This window comes from Alligator sinensis, unplaced genomic scaffold, assembly GCF_000455745.1.
Source record: "Alligator sinensis unplaced genomic scaffold, ASM45574v1 scaffold1072_1, whole genome shotgun sequence".
NCBI classification, from domain to species: Eukaryota; Metazoa; Chordata; order Crocodylia; family Alligatoridae; genus Alligator; species Alligator sinensis.
Genome location: NW_005843300.1, coordinates 788 through 17,668, shown reverse-complemented (window position 1 = coordinate 17,668; position 16,881 = coordinate 788). Strand labels below are relative to the sequence as shown.

Genomic DNA, 16,881 nt, shown 5'->3' with positions numbered 1-16,881 from the left:
CCAGTCCTCGTCCGGGGACAAGGAACAGAAGGTCCGCGACCAAAGGTGGCGTTGGCCGGGGTGTAGGGGAGGTCGGAGCCCCGTGAGAGCCTGCCCAGGGGCGCTTTGGCGCTGGAGGCAGCAGAGAGGGGGACCCCACTGCTGCAGGCCCAGCCACGACCGCGGTCGGCGAGTTCCAGGGACTCCCCAGCGAGAGCGGGGCAGATCCGGTTAGCCACCCGCGCAAGAGTTGCCCGAGAGTGCCTTTTGGAGCAGAGGCGGGCACACATACCTAAAGTTTCTTGTGTCTGGGTTTGGCCCAGCAGGAAAAATGGACTCTTAAATCAGTGTTGCAGTTCTCATTTTGAAGATAAGATATACTTTCCTTGATATCAGAAGGGCAGTATAAGGAAAATATAAATATGAGGTTAATTGTTACCCTTGTTAATGTCTCTTCAGGTGTATTAAGACACCAGTAGTGTCACTTTAGTCTTTGTACCTAAGCCCTAGAGTTTTAAGATAAAAGCTCTATAAAATATACTCAAACACTCAGAAGCTCCTTTCCAGAGTCATCATTACAAGTGCTACAATAATCACAGAAAAATAGGTGCACTAAATGTTATGGTTACTTCAGGTCACTATTTGATACTTAAGTCTTAAATAAACTTGATAATCTTTATCATTCAATGTACTTTCTAAATTAAAAATAAAACCTCAAATAATGTTGAGTGTTCCCTCATCTATGAATCAGTCAATACATTCCATGTTTATTATGCTTGTCAGCATAAAATTTAAACTGTAATGAGGCATCAATAACAAACTTATTTAGATAATTGAACAACTGCTTCCAAAGGAAGATTTTGAAAATGTATCAATCAATACCTCAGACACAAAAGGTATCAATTTACCAACCATTAGAAGATTAGAAAGTAACACAAGAGCCCCAAAAGCTTTTTGCTCAGTTAGATCAGGCACATTTTGTAAATTATAATTTTCTTCTGTAAAATCATAAAATTAAAGGCATTATTTCTGGCTGTGAAATAAAAGTTATAATTCAAGACATCCTGTTGCTCTTATGTGACAGGAGTAAAATCATGAGAGACTCAATAAAAAAAAAACAACAACAACACATAGGCAGCAGGGTTAAGATCACTTTGCCTAATAAAAAGGTTCCAAATCACTTAAGGCCAGGTTATAAATGGGACAGGGATAACCCAGAAGGGCAGGAAACTTGTTGGAGGAGAAGGTTTGTGGCTCCTTCTGTAGGCTGAAAGAGAAAAGGGAAAGTATGTTCCCACACTACTGGGATGACTGTACAAGCTTTAACATAAAGGGAAATTTTAAGCATTTTATTAAATTGTTCTGACTTTATTCTTCTCTTAGTTATTGTAGTTTTACACACTACAAAACTGTGTATAACTAGCTTACCACAGGGAAAGATGGGGCACTACAAACTGGACACCAGCAGGTTTTTTAGGTAATCAGACTCAAAGACAGAATAAACTTCCAGACATCCACTTTGCTAGACTCCAATTCATCTGTTCCAATCAAATAGTATGGTCAGAGTAAAGGTAACCTGCTGCAGTGGCAGCAGTGGAACTGATGGGAGCTAATCTGGAGAACAGATTGATGGGCTGTTTTGTATGTGATAGAGTTTAAGGCAGTTCCACCACAGAACAATTAAGCTGAAGGAATCTCCTGCTGCTTACATCTACTTCACCAATACCCACACAACTGCTCTTATGCCAACTGAACAATGAATTAGAGCTTCTTGTGATCTAATTCACTGTTCACTTGAAAGAACAGCAATTACAAGAAGATATCTGTGAGGTAGATGTAAGCAGCTCAACACAATTGCCTTCAAACAACCTATTACAGTTATGTCCAGACAGAAGGAAAAATCAGGGGAGTCCATTACAAAAAATACGGGAGTCAATTACTATAAAAAACAGAAGAGGGGTGTTTAATGGCCAGGTCAACATTTTTACACTTCAGGTACAACCACCATTAAAGTTTATTATGGAGTGTCTTCTGATTAGAAGACATTTGAAGGGCTTTAGATGTAAAGAAACTAGTTGCAGCATAAAAAGCAGATTTAGTCTTTCCAGAAGAACAGAGGAATTCAGAAATATTACTCGTTCAGAAAAAAAAGATTGAAAAGGAAGTGGCGTGAGGTGAGAGGCAGGGATTTTTTAGGGGGTGAAATCTTTTACAGAACCAACTGCATAATTGGGATATTAGAGAAGCTTTTAGGCACAAGGTACCCACCTCAACATCACTTATTCTAGTGTAGTGGCCCCTAAACGCTCAACCTACCTGGCTCCATTGGTCAAATGAGTGCTGCAGCGCCAGTCTACTGTAACCAGTGCAGGCTCAGCATGCAGGGCTGGTCTAAGGGTGCAATTTGGCATGCTGGCCTGACCCTGCATGCCATACATGGGCAGTGCCAGGTATGTACCAGATGTACCGGATTGTGGCAGTGCACTTTTGCGTGCCTGCCACATTAGGGGCAGAAAACAGGAAACAGCCAGGCATATAAAGCACTAGGCACATAAAGGCTGCAGTTTGCTGCTGCCAGCCCAGGCACAAACCTAGCCTGGCTGAACTGCATGGGACATCTAGCAGGTATGAGCAGGAGGCTCTTTGTCTTGGGCATGACCTAAAACTGCACCCTGCTGGGAAAGGGTGGCCTGGTAGGGCTCCTAGTTGAGTGGGGGCCCCCAGGAAATGCCAGGCCAGTTACCTCCTCGGTGAAATGTGTGGAGGAGCACCTTAATCCCAGTCCCCATCTTTGGGTGGGCTTTGGAGGCAGTCGTGGGGCCAGGCATGGGTGCGGCCACCTGAACCCCTGTAGGGGGTGGGGTGCAAGACCCCAGGGAGTGAGTGTGGTGGGCCAGGCACGTCAAGTGGAGTGCCACCTGAGCCTATGGGGGTGGTTGAGCCCAAGGCCCTGAGAAAAGGCGTAGTGAGGCCCTAGTGAAGAGGGCGGAGTTGTTAAAGTCTGAGAGGGCAGGGATGTAGGTGGTCCCACATAGAGTCAGGTTGAATGTGAGTAGGCAGGAAGGGCAGTCCCAGAGGCACACTGAGTAGGGCCAAATTGGGTGTAAGCCTGAAGGGCAGCGCAAGGGCCGGCCCCGGAAGTGGTTGATTGTGAGGATGATGAGAAGACTCCAGGGTGGGGCATGTTGTGGAGGCTCTAGAGTGAGCACAATACGAACCCCAGGAGTGGGGAGTAGGCCAAGGTATGTCTTTGGACGCCTGAGGCCGTAGTTGGGCCAGAGGCTGAGTGGGGGGCTTAGCCAGAGAGTTAGGGGCGAGTCTTAACCCCGGTAAGTCCTCCACCGCAAGGAAGCTGAGTGTGGGTCGAAAGAAAGGCCTAAAGGTTAAGCACAATGACCTGCTACTCCAGGGAGGGAGTGAGAGTCTCTGTGAGACCCTGGAGCACCAGTCGTGATGTAGGTTATGATTATATCATGTGGATGCCATCTGCAAGGCATGGACTGCAGTGTAGGGGAGGTATGGAGCCGCAGATAGCATCCGCTGGCATTGGGGCAGGAAATGGGCAGCCTCCTGCATTATACCACCAGTTTATGGGAACAGCAAAGTCGTGGCAAGCGAGACTGGGCACTCTGCCCCATAGAGGCAGCTGGGTGGGCCAGCATGAGACCCATCCCTGGGTGTGCCCCCTGCCACACTGATCTAGCCACATGATGGCCATGTACTAGATCTAGCTACATGATGGCCCAATCTTACACATGGCCTAGCGCTGTATGTAAGATGTGGCTGCAGAGTGACTCTGTGTCCTGGCCTGACCGTGAACTGGCTTGATCCAGTACACAAGGACATGCCATCCAGGCCACAAGGCTCCCCAACAAGTCTGAAAATTTGGCAGCTGAAGAGCAAAAATTGATGCTGCCACCATTCCCCCACTATCAAATTTCCAGACCAACAGGCCAGATGAGACAGCTCCGAGGGCCAGATCTGTCCTATGAGGTGAACATTAAGTACCACTGTTCTAGAGAAAGTTGAATTTGACGAGATCAGGACACAGCTGGCTTGATGAATATTCAGTAGGACACATATACAGAATATACATACGTCGTCTCAAAGGACTGACAAGAATTTTGAATTTAGGTTCTTGTTAAGTAGAAATGGTGTCCTCAAATCCTAAAAAGTCTCTTAACTAATTTCCTAACTGGTATGCTCAGTATGAACTAAAATTGTCTGAAGAAAAGGAATATTCCAACATCAGGTTTGAGGTCTTAAGACGAAAAAAACTGCAGAATTAAGCAAAAGGGATATAACACATAAGCAAGTCACTGTGGCTGCCTGCAGACCTTACCCCCAACCCAAACCACCAAAAAAATGCTTTACCTGAAGCAGCAGCATGTTACTTCAATCCACCTCTACAGTGTCTGTATAGATCAGGTGCTTCAGCAGGGTTTTTTGGCACTTATCAAACAGCAGATTCAATCAGCTCTTAGATAAAAGTGCCAAAAAAAGCCCCCCTGAAGCGCCTTATCTATACAGACATTGGGCAAGCTGGGTCCAACTAACGTGATGCCTCTTCTGGGCATGCAAAGGGCTCAGTGCGGGGGCACACAGAGTTTAAAGTAAAGCACCATTTTTTTAACGTCTGTAAACAGGCCATGTTACTAACAGACAAGACTTTAAATCAGTTATTGCATACCTAGTCTTTGTAATACTATGGATAAACAGACTGTTTTCTTACATAGCCTTGGGTTAGTCTTGGAGTGCAAGAATGCAGATTAGCTATATATCTGGTACAGATTACTAAAACCTCCACTTTCCTAATAATGAGTCAGTCTATGACTCCCTAGGGCAAATATGTGAAGCTAAGCTTAGATGGCAGCTCCTTGATTTTGACTTAAAGAACCCCTTTCTTAACTTAAAAGGAGAGGGGTTATTTTTAGTGACTCAGTTCCATCATTAAGACTTTCTCTTTTTGAATGAAAGACGTTTATGTTTTGTCAAGAACAATTAATTGTAACCGTTCAGCAAAGCAGTTGATTGAGTAAGAGACAAGGGAGACCTTTTGCAAAAAAATTTCCTTAGTTCACATTACCAGACTTCAGACTCTGAGAAGGAACCAAAAACATGTACTCTTAAATCACGTAAGGTTCCTCGTACAGCATATGGGTAGAAATTAAATGTCTGGGGAAAAGGGGGAACATTCCTAGCTTTGCTTCTGCTTTTTAATCTATTTTCTTGTTTCCACTTACTAGGTAGACATATCGCTTTAAATATAAGAGATAAGTGTTATCCGCCCTGTTGCCTCACTTATAGGTATTCACTAAGTTTTCCAGCTTCATATATCCACTGTAAGCCACGATTCCTATATCACTGATGATGCTGGTAGAAAAGGGATTTAACAGGCATTTTCGATGAGAACTAACAGGTGGGGCAACATACTCCTAACTTGAGCGTTTTTTTGTTTTGAGGCCTTTGTTTTACATAGGCCTCAAAAAGAAAAAAAAAAAAAATCACAGAACATTAGTGAGAGCAAAGAAACAAAAAAGACATCTGGTACGAATCTAAGCTCACAGAATGATGTGCTGCATGGCTGTGATCAAAACACTTCACATTCAAAAGGTTATATAACAACATTTCTTTATGTGCCTCTGATAAGCAAAGCAAGTACTATGGATCCAACTCATATGTTTTAGAAACAATAAGAAAAAATTGTTTTAAATGCATCTTTTATTTTTTCCCTCTATGTAATGTTATCTGGTTTTTTATGCTTTAAAGGAAGGTTAGAATGTGAAATTGGAGTACTTCTAAAAACAAATTATATGAGCATCCCCATGCCTAAAATATATATATTCTCCAGGTACATGCATGCATTAGTGATTGCCACGTGAAAGTGCAGTTATTTGAGAACCACTCAGAACACCTCATATATATTCTGCCAACTAATCCATGTTTAGTAGGACACTTAACACACCTAGACTCTGAGCAGTTTTCAAATGCTTTGTCAAAAATAAAATTAAGAGAAAAGGTCTACTAGAAAAATACTTCTGTTTTGTTTCAACCTTTCCCCAATAATACACCAGAAACATTACACTAATTGGAGGACCATGATAGATAATCAATCCTTAACAAATTCCAAATCTGACCTCTTTTAATCCATATACACTAGTTGTAGGTTATTTTATTTTATTATAAAGCCAGGAATTCCCCCATTTCTGAGGTACAAAGCATTTTCAATATGTAAAAAAGCATCACTTCTTTAAATCAATTGTAATTGGATAGAAAATAGGTACTCTTTAAACTGTTAAACTAGGCTAAATTAAGAAAAAAACATGCTTACTGATAATCAGTAGAGCTTCCTTTCCTTTTCCTGTTGCAATCCATTCCTGAAGTACTAAGAGAACTGGAGATTAGGTCAGTGGGACCAGGTGACATAAAGTCACTAATTGTAGAAGAAATATCCATCCTTTGGTCAGCCATTGGATTCTCTATCAGATATAAAAACATTATAAACTTTGTTTAAAAAATAAAAAATAAAGGATCTGCTAAAATTCATATGGCATCATTTGGTTTTGTCATAAAAAATAAGTATATTTTAAAGAAAGAAGTTAAATGCATCTGATTCAACAATATTCAAAACAGCATATATAATATAGACATAAATATATATAGTTTAAAAATATTTGTTATACAAGTAATGTTATTAATATACATACACATATTTATTTATATATAATATTTAAATCACAAAGATTTTTTTCCAGAACTTAAAGTTGAAGTTTTATACTTTCCAGCATGTGCTGCAGGCTAAGTAACACAACAAAATCAATTTCTTAAAACATACAGTTTAGTACAATCTGTGAAATCAGACTACACACATACAATGTGCTGGAATGCCTTTCCACACTGGCATTCTACTCAACCTTAAACAATTTCTCTGCTCCAAAGAGTTCACAATTTTCTCTGAATGAATGAAATACCAGGACTAGCTCATAGAACAAGTAGCTTATGGAATCAGTCATGGACAACAAGCAATCAAAAAGAACATAAATAAACTAGGCATTAAATGGACACTATCAACTTAAATCCATTTAGTTTAGTACTTTGTTAGTTTTAATCACATAACCTATAACAAAAACCAGCTGTGTGGTGGATGAACCTGGAGAACAGGTAACAGGAGTGGGGAATGAGAACAGAAAAGATCAAGGTATAAGTGTGGGGGGGAGGGGGGGAATGGGAAGAACAAAAAAACCCCAAACAAATTCAACACTCTTGACATAGTTAAAAAGACTGAGCAGAGGCATGACAAAATTATGTTTCTGTTTTAATAGTGTACATATTAGTCCTGTGGGCCAAATAACCCACTAAATTGTGTTTCTGTAATGAATGCTGCCAGAATACATAAAATATACATTTAGTTACTAAAGAAATTATAACCAAATAAATACACAACCATGGACAGTTCTTACCTGAAAACTTGTTTTCTGGAAGCAATCTAGAAACAGAGGCCTGCATTCAATCTGCTGCTGAGGCAGAACCAGCCAGTTACCTAGGATCTTCTTTCATACCCCAAGGTCTAACAGTTAAACTTTTTCAAAAACCTGGATAGAAGAAAAACAAGAAACACATTACCTCCCTCTTAAAGATGTATAGTTTTCCCAACCAACTTCGTTTTAAGCAAAGTGAATGCCAAACATGATCTGGGATGCTTTAAGTGACAAAATTAAAACTTGTTGCCACTTATCAAAAAAGCAATATTTTAATTCTCCTTGATCATCTATAGACTTTTAACATTATAAAGTAGGCTAATGCTGGACTAATGGCACTAACAATGTCCCTGCTCCAAAAGGAGACATTATTACAATCGTCTTTGAAAGAACACAATACAATTACTAGTTTCATTGTCAAATAATCAAGCAAATGTGGAAGCAGGCTTTGAATGGATAAAACACATTTCTATTACTGACAGAAATTTGCTCAACAAAAATGAGTATCTCAGTTAACTAGAAGTGAAAAGTTGGTAGGAGGACTGATTTGGGGGTCAAAGCAGTAATACAGGAAGATTTTTTTTTTTTTTTTTTTTTTACCTCCACCATTCTTCAATCCTGCCCCAACTTGTTCAATACAATTGCATGGCAGGCTTACAAAAGACAAAGAGCAAAACTTGCCACTTGATTATAAATGGAAATTAAAACCATTCTGGAATGGTGATTAGTAAGTGGTCTGTCATATACTGAAGGCTACATTAAGCCCCTACACATTAGGCAACCATCCTAAATTTTTAAAAGTTTATTTGCACAAAGGCTGACTCAAAGTAAAGTTTACTTGTGTGAATTAAGGTAAATGGCATGCCACACAAAAATGTAGCTTTTCTCCACTCAGATAAAAACAAACAAAACCCATTGATAACTCAAGCTGTTCTAAAGTTTGAATAGTTTTAAAAGGACAGTTTTGAACAGTATTATGGACAGGCAACTAGGAAGCTCAACTAATTACAAAATTTAGCATATAAGAGTCACAAACTACTGTGAATACTTTTAGCAGAATTAGTTATGTAATATAATGACCAGAAAAGATCTACTTTGGGAGGAATTTTATTTTTTATCTATACAAATCATTCCTAAGAGTTTATTAACTTGTCCCTAAAGCCTAACATGTACAACGTAATAAATGGACAAACTTAAGGCTTTGGGAGTATATTACCTTCTTGTTTATGTACATAAATTTCTCATTTTTTCAAAGTTCTGTGGGCAGTTAAGAGTCCAACAATGCAAAAGCTGGAACTGCCTAAATTTGGCAAGCCTCAGTGCCATGATCTGTAGATTTACCTCAAATCTGAAATGTCATAAGAAGTTTTAGCATATTCTTTATGTGTATATAATTTATAAATGATGATAATAATGATATTTTAATTAATTATAACTACACAGAAGTGAAGGTAAGTAAGTGGCACCTTATAGTTTAACTTGTTCAGGGAGACATGAGCTTTTGTAGGCTATAGCCTACTTTTGTGAGATGCTATGAATGGACTTGCAGAAAGCAGAGGTAAACAAAGGAATAAAATCATTACATCACCCTGGCTAATTGCCTAATTTCAAATTAACGCAGCTGACTTCCTCTCTCCACACAGGAGTGGTAACAAACTAGCAGAAATTAAAATCCAGTATTATAACCAATTTTCTTGTCTGCTTTTTCTAGATACCAAAAATCAGGATACAAATGGGTTAAAGTTTAGAAATAAGACGCAGACCTAAGCTTTAAACCTGATGTCAGGTGACTATTTCCTTTATTGCTTAGGCATCTTCTCAACTACTGATTCATTTTTCTGGAGCAGGGTTTCTGGCTGGGGCTTCAAAGGCACATTCTCTTCCTTACTGTGTGTGACACTTCTACTTGATCTTACCTCAATACAGCAGTTGCACTAGTTTAAAATATATACTGGCATATGAACTGAGGCAAACATGTGGATACACTTACAGCAACTCAAAGACATGTTATTTTCGTTTTAGCTTGTACCTGGGAATTTTCTGACACAACCTAAACTGACAGACATTAGTTTAAAATCAAATTAGGAATTCAAAAGTTTTTCCTCACTTGTTTCTCTCTTCCCCCAGAAATCTTCAAGAAATTCATTGATTGGTGTCTAATTCTGACCAACATTTTAACATACTTATAAGGCATTTATCCAAAGCATTGGAATGAAAATATAATAGTCCCGATTTTTAAAAATGGTGATAAGAGAGCTCCTGTGTCATAATGCCTCAATAGTCTTTTATATATTCTTGTCAAAATGCTTGGAAGACATCCTCATCTTTGGACATGGATTTCTGAAAATAGTATTTTGGGAAAAGAGCAGGCTGGTTTTAGAGAAGACTACTCATGCATAGACCATTGTTTGGTGTTGCACTACTAAGCATTTACATCTGTAAAAAACCCCAAATAATTTGTCTATAGCCTTCACAGATCCCAAAGGAGCTTTTGATTGCACAGACAGATTAAAATTATAGAAAAAAAACTGGTAGCAGCATCAGTGGATGAAGCTATGCTCTATTCAAACAGCTTGTAAGGTACATTACAGAATTGGCAGTGCCCTGTTCAACAGTTTCCCAACTAAGACTAAGGATGTCTGCTAGCTCTGCTTTATTCTCAAATGATCTAAAATGGGAGGTAACAAGGAATCAATTCCATATGCCCATGATTTTGAATGACCCTATCCCCATCTTACTTTATGCAGATGATGTATTAATAATGTCATAATCCCAAACAGAGACTACTAGATGCTTTTTAGCATTACTGTACCTCAACTATCTTGGAAATGAACACAGCTAAAACCAGTCTTACTTTTGTGAAATGAAAGGAAGAAATGAGTTTGGTTTTTACATGAGAAGAAACTAGAACTGATGTCTTATTTTGAATACCTTGAAATTACTTTAGCAAAAGTCTGAGCTGAGTCATTAAGTCTATAGATCCAAGGCAGAATCCATTTTATTGTATAGAGCAGAACTCAGAGGTGCTGAACCCATGGTCCACCCAAAAATAGAAAAAGTTTTCTAATTACTTTTAAGGTGGTTTTATCTCTACATAATTCTACAGTGAGGGGCTCAGGTGCTCTGAAACTGAACTGATAAATGTGAGCACCTTAGCTCTATTACAAACTTTAAATTACTGAATGAAAAACTAGACCATTTACACCTACCAGATACACCAAGATGTGCAGTCTAGATGCTTCTCATTTGCCAATAAACCGTTATTTAACCACCCAAATAAGATCTCTAGACAAATGGCCTGTGAAACATACTGACAGTCACCAAGAATAAAAGATGCCAGCATACAGACGAGTATACCTGTGTTTGCAGTTTTGCACAAAAGGCCACTAGATTGAAATTCACTCTCATGAGACCTGCAGCTATCAAAGGCACGTGGTGTCAGACCCCATATTCAGACAGAAAATGCTCTTGTGGGAATACTGAGATAGATGCCTTATATCACTAAGTGTGGTCTTGTTTGTTCTTTGAATAAGTAAGAGGAAATGGATCTCTCCATTAATGAAAAATTTTAAATAACTGGGAAAATGAAAAAACAAATCTGGCTTTTTTCTAACATTTCTGATCCTGTCCTAAACTCCTTAGGTATATTTGTGTTACTTGCGCAAAGAATAAGGGCCAAAATCAAGTAGAATTCTCCTGTTTTATTATTCAGTGTTTCATTTTATCTTTTCTATCACCCTATGTTCCGTTTTAATTTTGTGTAAACTGGTTGAATGGATGATCTTACTGTATATTTTTGCAAAAATTATAACTATTGTCATTTTATTTATATTTTTATTGCTCATTTTATTGTATTGCTTTGGCAAAAGCTGTAAATAAACTATTACTCCTACCACTAGTTTATCTAAAATTGATTTGAAAGTGCACCTTCAGTTAACCAAAAAATCTCTGAACATACAGATCAGACAAGTTCTCTTGCTGCAGTTCCTTCATGGCTCACCCTTTCCCCCCTATGTCCTATTTTTCTTCTGTCCCTGAAGTAGTACAAGTACAGTGTCTATGCTACAAGTTCTGTCATGTCAGGCTGCCCTGGAGCAATAGCTATACTTCCAGACTATATATAGCACATTCATGGTGCAATCTTGCAATTTAATATAAATTCTGGCCATCACTTAATCTGGGGTAGCCAACCTGTGGCATGGGTGCCACAAATAGCATAGGCAACCTTTGTGCGTGGCCTGCAGGAGATAAGGGAGGGAACAGGGAGCACAGCAACAAATACAGCAGTGAGAAAAGGCAGAGCATCACCTCAGATGGCATGGGGAAGGTACAGGGATCACCTTGTGGCATACCTGACAAAAAGGCTCGCCCCTACTTATTAAATATATTCTGAATAAGTCACTTTAGAAGATCCTTATAGTTCCTGACATAACAGAAAGGACTGTGTTATGGACAACATTTTAACATAATTAAATTTTATGCTGTATAATCAAGTTTCATTCAGAAAGATACTGTCTGAAATAAGGTTTTAAATACAGGTTTTAAATGCAGTCCTCGACTTACAACTTTTCGAGTTACAACGTTTCGCGCTTACAACATTTATAAACTGACACCCTGTTTCAACTTTTTGAGGCGTTTCGACTTTACAATCCTTGATCCAATGTGACGCCATGCCAGCAAACAAGTTCGCTGCATTGCTCATATCCCTGGAGAATATCTGTCCAAGCCTGACGAAGGGTTTTTGAACCCAAAAGCTTGCTTAATAATTGTTTTCCAACTATTTAAATTGGTCCAATAAAAGATATCAGATTCACCCAAAGAACCTTGTCTGCCAAGCTTCCTTGGCCACTTTCTTTAAGAAAGCAGACAAGACTCCAGAAAAACCTGCAGCCAAGACTCCCAAGAAGACTGCAGCCAAGAACCCTTCAAAAAGTCCAGGAAAGTCACCTCAAAGAAGTCCTTCCAAATCAATGTGATTGCTATTTACAATATAAATACATTAATGTAGCTGTATTACTCATCTATAATTGATGGAGTACAAAATTCGGGGGGGGGGGGTTGTTTGGTGAAAATACGGTATTGGTATGGGGCCTTGGTTCAGGAATCAATCCTCCATTTATAGCATTGTTTCTTAGGAGAAAATTGGTTCCAAGTTACACTGTTTCGACTTAAGAAGTGGTTTTCAGGAACCAACTGTGTTGCAAGTCTGAGGACTACCTATACTTTAAAATGTCTTCACAATAACAAGCCTGAAAATGACACCCCAATTTAACCAAGACTATTAAAATATTGCAAAATGTATAAAAAAAGAACGTGTCCATTTTATGGAATCAAAGCAAACTATGTCAAATGCCTGGCAATTTAAAGGAAACAAAGAAACACAACACTGATATATCAAAATTTATAACCACTCCACTCATCCGCAAATGCCATATCACTTCTATCAACCAGAACCCTATTTTTCAGCATAATATTACCTGCATAATTGTTATTTTAAAATCCAACACAAAGCATTTATAATGGAACAGCTGTCAGTCCCTTAGAGCAGTAGGGGCCAACCTTTCTGGCAGATGTGCCACAAATTGCTCCCCTCTCTACTCCTTATACCACTCCACTACCCTTTCTCTACTCAATCTGCTACTCAGCTTTCTACTTCCTACTCTCTGCCTGATCTGCCGCTTTGCTTTTCTCTTCCTGCCCTGTGCTCCCTGGCTGATCTGCTGCTCTATCTTCTGTTTCCTGCACTGAGGCTGTGCTGCCTGTCCCCTCCCTGCTGTGTTGTATGCCACACACAGAGGCTGCTTGTGTCACTTAACGACATTCAGGCAGATTGGACACACAGAGGCTGCTTGTGTCACTTAACGACATCCTGGCAGATTGGACCCCCCTGCCATAGAGCATGAGTAGCATGCTCACCTATAAGAAATGTTGACTGCCTGGAGACAGCTGCTTGCTTATTATAATTCTTTTTCAAAAAATTTGGAAAAGTACTGATTTAGTGATTTTTTTCAGCCTCCAGCTGCTAGTTGCTCAATTCCACAAAATATTCTATAAATAAAGCAACACTGCCCTACTGTTAGCACCCACAGACACATAAACAGAGCCAAATTCCTCCAATTATGACCCAGAGCACGTTGCCAAGATACTTCAAGCACCTACTTGAAAGAATGCCATCTAGGCCACTTCCTGATTAAACTTCCCTGTAGAAAAGAATCAAAGCGTGTTGTCACTGAATCACATTATGCAGCTCCTCTCTGCAGTCTCACTATTTCTGAATGCTTCCTTTAGAATTTCTCTGATATTTTATCTTTTTCTTTTTAATTATGCTGAAATACAGAGACAACAAGACATTGAGAAGAAAAATATATCCTACTGTTCATCTGTGCTTTGTATTTTTTTTTCTAAACTGACACTTGTCACACGATTGGCTTAATCATGCAGTAAAGCTGATCACGAGTATGTGAAACACCTCAGTGAGCAAATCAAGGTCAATGCTAAAGTAGGTCAATTATGTCTGCCAAGTACCCATCTGGGAGTCAGGATCTTTTTATACAAGCACTGCTACCTTCAACTGTGCCTAGGGCAAGATCCAAGTTTCCTCATCATACTTGTTTATTTATTAAATGTTACTCTTAACTTTGTGAATCATAAGTATATCACATCATAAAAACATTATTTCACAATTATAGATGAAAACTGTCAATGTGATTTCCAGAAGAAATATAATTGAGAGGATGGCATGAACAAAAGATTATGGGCGACTGAACAAAACATAGGTAACTGCAGCTATACAAAATGAAAAATTCCTCCTTTAATTTTTATCAGAACACTTCATGTATCAGAAGCAAAGTGTCACACGGTTCTGAGTAGCTGGAAACACAAAAAATAAATGGCTTATCCATACAGCAATTATTGTGCAAATCATTGGGGTAGGAGGACATGCTTCTAAAAGTCCCAATTCCCATGAAATCAAGAACACATCTGTCACTTAATTTGTCATATTTGTCAAATATCATCTATACTAATTTGTTTTTCAGAGAGCATTCACAATGCTTGAACTTCTTGCTGATATGATGTTCTGCAAGAATGCATTGCATTCCCAAATGATGAAATGCCCCGAAGGCGATACAGATACTCAAAAAGCTAATCATCTTTTAGTACAATGGGGTGGATTTCATTCTAACCTGCTTGTTGAAATAAGGTCTTTGACAGATGGCAGTAAAATTTTGCAGGAAGGAAAATGACTAAGGATGTTAATAAAAAGCCAGTTTCTGCCAGAACTTCAGGCCTTGCATCTGTATGCCATCCAGGTGCACTTCCCAAAACAGTGCACTTATGTCTAATGGCAGGAGAGGAAGGATATCTCCCTGGCTTTTTTCACCATCTTGTTTACAGGACTCAAGGAGATATGTGAATAAGCATATCCATAGAATGTCTGGCAGACATACATGCAAAGCTAATTTTATGTCACAGGTGATGTGTTGAATACCTGCAGGGTACTGCGATTCCTAGAAATCTCAAACAAAACCTTACTGTTCTTTACAGAAGTTGCAGTTGTAGATACAGGGATGTAGAATGAGCATCAGAAGGGACCTCCAGAGTAATCTAATTCAACCTCCTGAATGAATGCAGGGTGCACTTTCCCTACAACATCTTGGCTAAATAGTTATTCAACCTCTTCTTGAAAAAGTCCAGTGAAGGTATTCCATAACTTCTCCTGGCAGCTTGATCCACTATCCTACAATTCTGACTGCAAGGAAACTTGTTCTAAGATTTAACCTAATTCACTTTGTTACAGTTTAAACCCAGTATTTCATGTCCTATTCTGTAGAGCAGTGATGCACGACTTCTTTGCCCCAAAGGCCAGATGAGTTGTGCCTGGTCTGTCTATGGGCCCGATGCGGCCGTGCAGGGGGCAGGAGAGGGGCTGTGGTCCAACCCCAATGCGGCTGCACAGGAAGGTGGGGAAGGGACAATGGCCCAGCCCCAATGCAGCCATGCGGTGGGGTGGGGGAAGGAACGAAACATGGCCCGGCCCGGCCCGGATCCGATCCAGCCCCGTGGAGCTTGGGAATTTGGTTGGAAGAAAGGGTGGCAGTATTAAATTGCTACTGCACCCCTACTGCCATCATCTTCCTGGCCCATGGGAATGCCCACAGGCAAGATGCCATGGGTTGGCAGGCCACATCTGGCTTGTGGGTTGAGCACTCCTATATTAGAGCATAGGAAATTAGTTGTTCTTCCTCATCTTTTTGGCAGTCTTTCAAACATTTAAAAATTTATCATGCCTATCCCCCCTTGGTCTCCTTTTGTCGAAATTATATATATCTAGTTCTCTCAACGTTTCCTTGTATAGCTTGCATTCCAACTCCTTTATCATCTTTGTCACTTGCTGCTGGAGTCTTTCAGGGAGGACAACCTCTATGAACTTCATTTTTTATGCAGGGGACTTTTCCTTATTTGCTTTCAAACTCAACTGCTCAAACAGTAACTGGATTGGATTACTACTGACTTCCACTTGCTGGCTGCATCACCTTGAATTAATTCACATATGGAAAAGGCATGCTTCAAGCCATAAAGACATGGAGAACAATGATAAAGTTAGAAGACTTTCAGGGTGTAAATAGATGTTCCATTTTTATGGGGAGAAAGCGTTTTGTTCTGAGATCAATACAAATGTACGCACCCATTTTCCCATTTGATCTCTGGTACTTCACAGGTACTTAAAAAGTACTAAGGACTTTCCTGGGACAATGCCTATAAATTAATTGCAGCTCATTCAAGTAAATTGCCATTCATTTCAGGGACAAGCCTGTCAACATCCTATGGGACAGCCAGCATGGGTCTGTTGCAGGTAGGTCTTGTCTGACCAATCTCATCTCCTTCTATGATAAGGTCACATCTCACCTGGACAAGGGAGAAGAGATTGACGTCATATATCGGGACTTTAAAAAAGCCTTTGATCTGGTGTCCTATGATCTCATGGAAAAATTGGCTAACTGCAGCCTTGGCTACATCACAATCCGATGGCTGGGGAACTGGCTCTGAGGTCGGACCCAGAGAGTGGTAGTCAACAGAAGTGAATCATCGTGGCACTCCATGACCAGTGGTGTCCCCCAAGGTTCCATCCTTGGACCTGTTCTCTTTAACGTCTTTATTAACGATGCAGATACTGGCGTCAGAAGTGGACTGGCCAAGTTCGCTGATGACACTAAACTTTGGGGTAGAGCTTCCACACCTGATGACAGGTTAGTGATCTAGGCTAACCTGGATAACCTTAGTAACTGGCGGATATAAACCAGATGTCCTTCAATACAGAAAAAATGCAAGGTATTCCACCTTGGGGGAAAAAAACCCGCAACCTGCTTATAGGCTCGGCAGTGCCATACTTACTAGCACCATGGCCAAAAGGGACTTGGGGGTC

At 39.8% G+C, this 16,881-nt stretch overlaps 1 protein-coding gene across 4 annotated transcripts in view; it reads right to left on the bottom strand.

Annotated features, from left to right (window-relative positions):
• Window positions 1-8,818, bottom strand: part of ARNTL (aryl hydrocarbon receptor nuclear translocator like) — a 54,609-nt gene extending 45,791 nt beyond the window's left edge. For 3 of the 4 annotated variants that reach the window (XM_025194766.1, XM_006038267.3, XM_025194767.1), the window contains exons 1-3: window positions 8,674-8,816; window positions 7,440-7,571; window positions 6,311-6,458 (exon numbers count right to left, since the gene is read on the bottom strand). In XM_025194766.1, the coding sequence (XP_025050551.1) occupies window positions 6,311-6,458; window positions 7,440-7,485 (194 nt within the window). In that variant the 5' untranslated portion in view covers window positions 7,486-7,571; window positions 8,674-8,816. Of the gene's footprint in view, window positions 1-6,310; window positions 6,459-7,439; window positions 7,572-8,673 lie in introns of all 4 variants that reach the window. The other variant, XM_025194768.1, reaches the window with a different exon arrangement.
• Window positions 8,819-16,881: the final 8,063 nt, after the last annotated feature.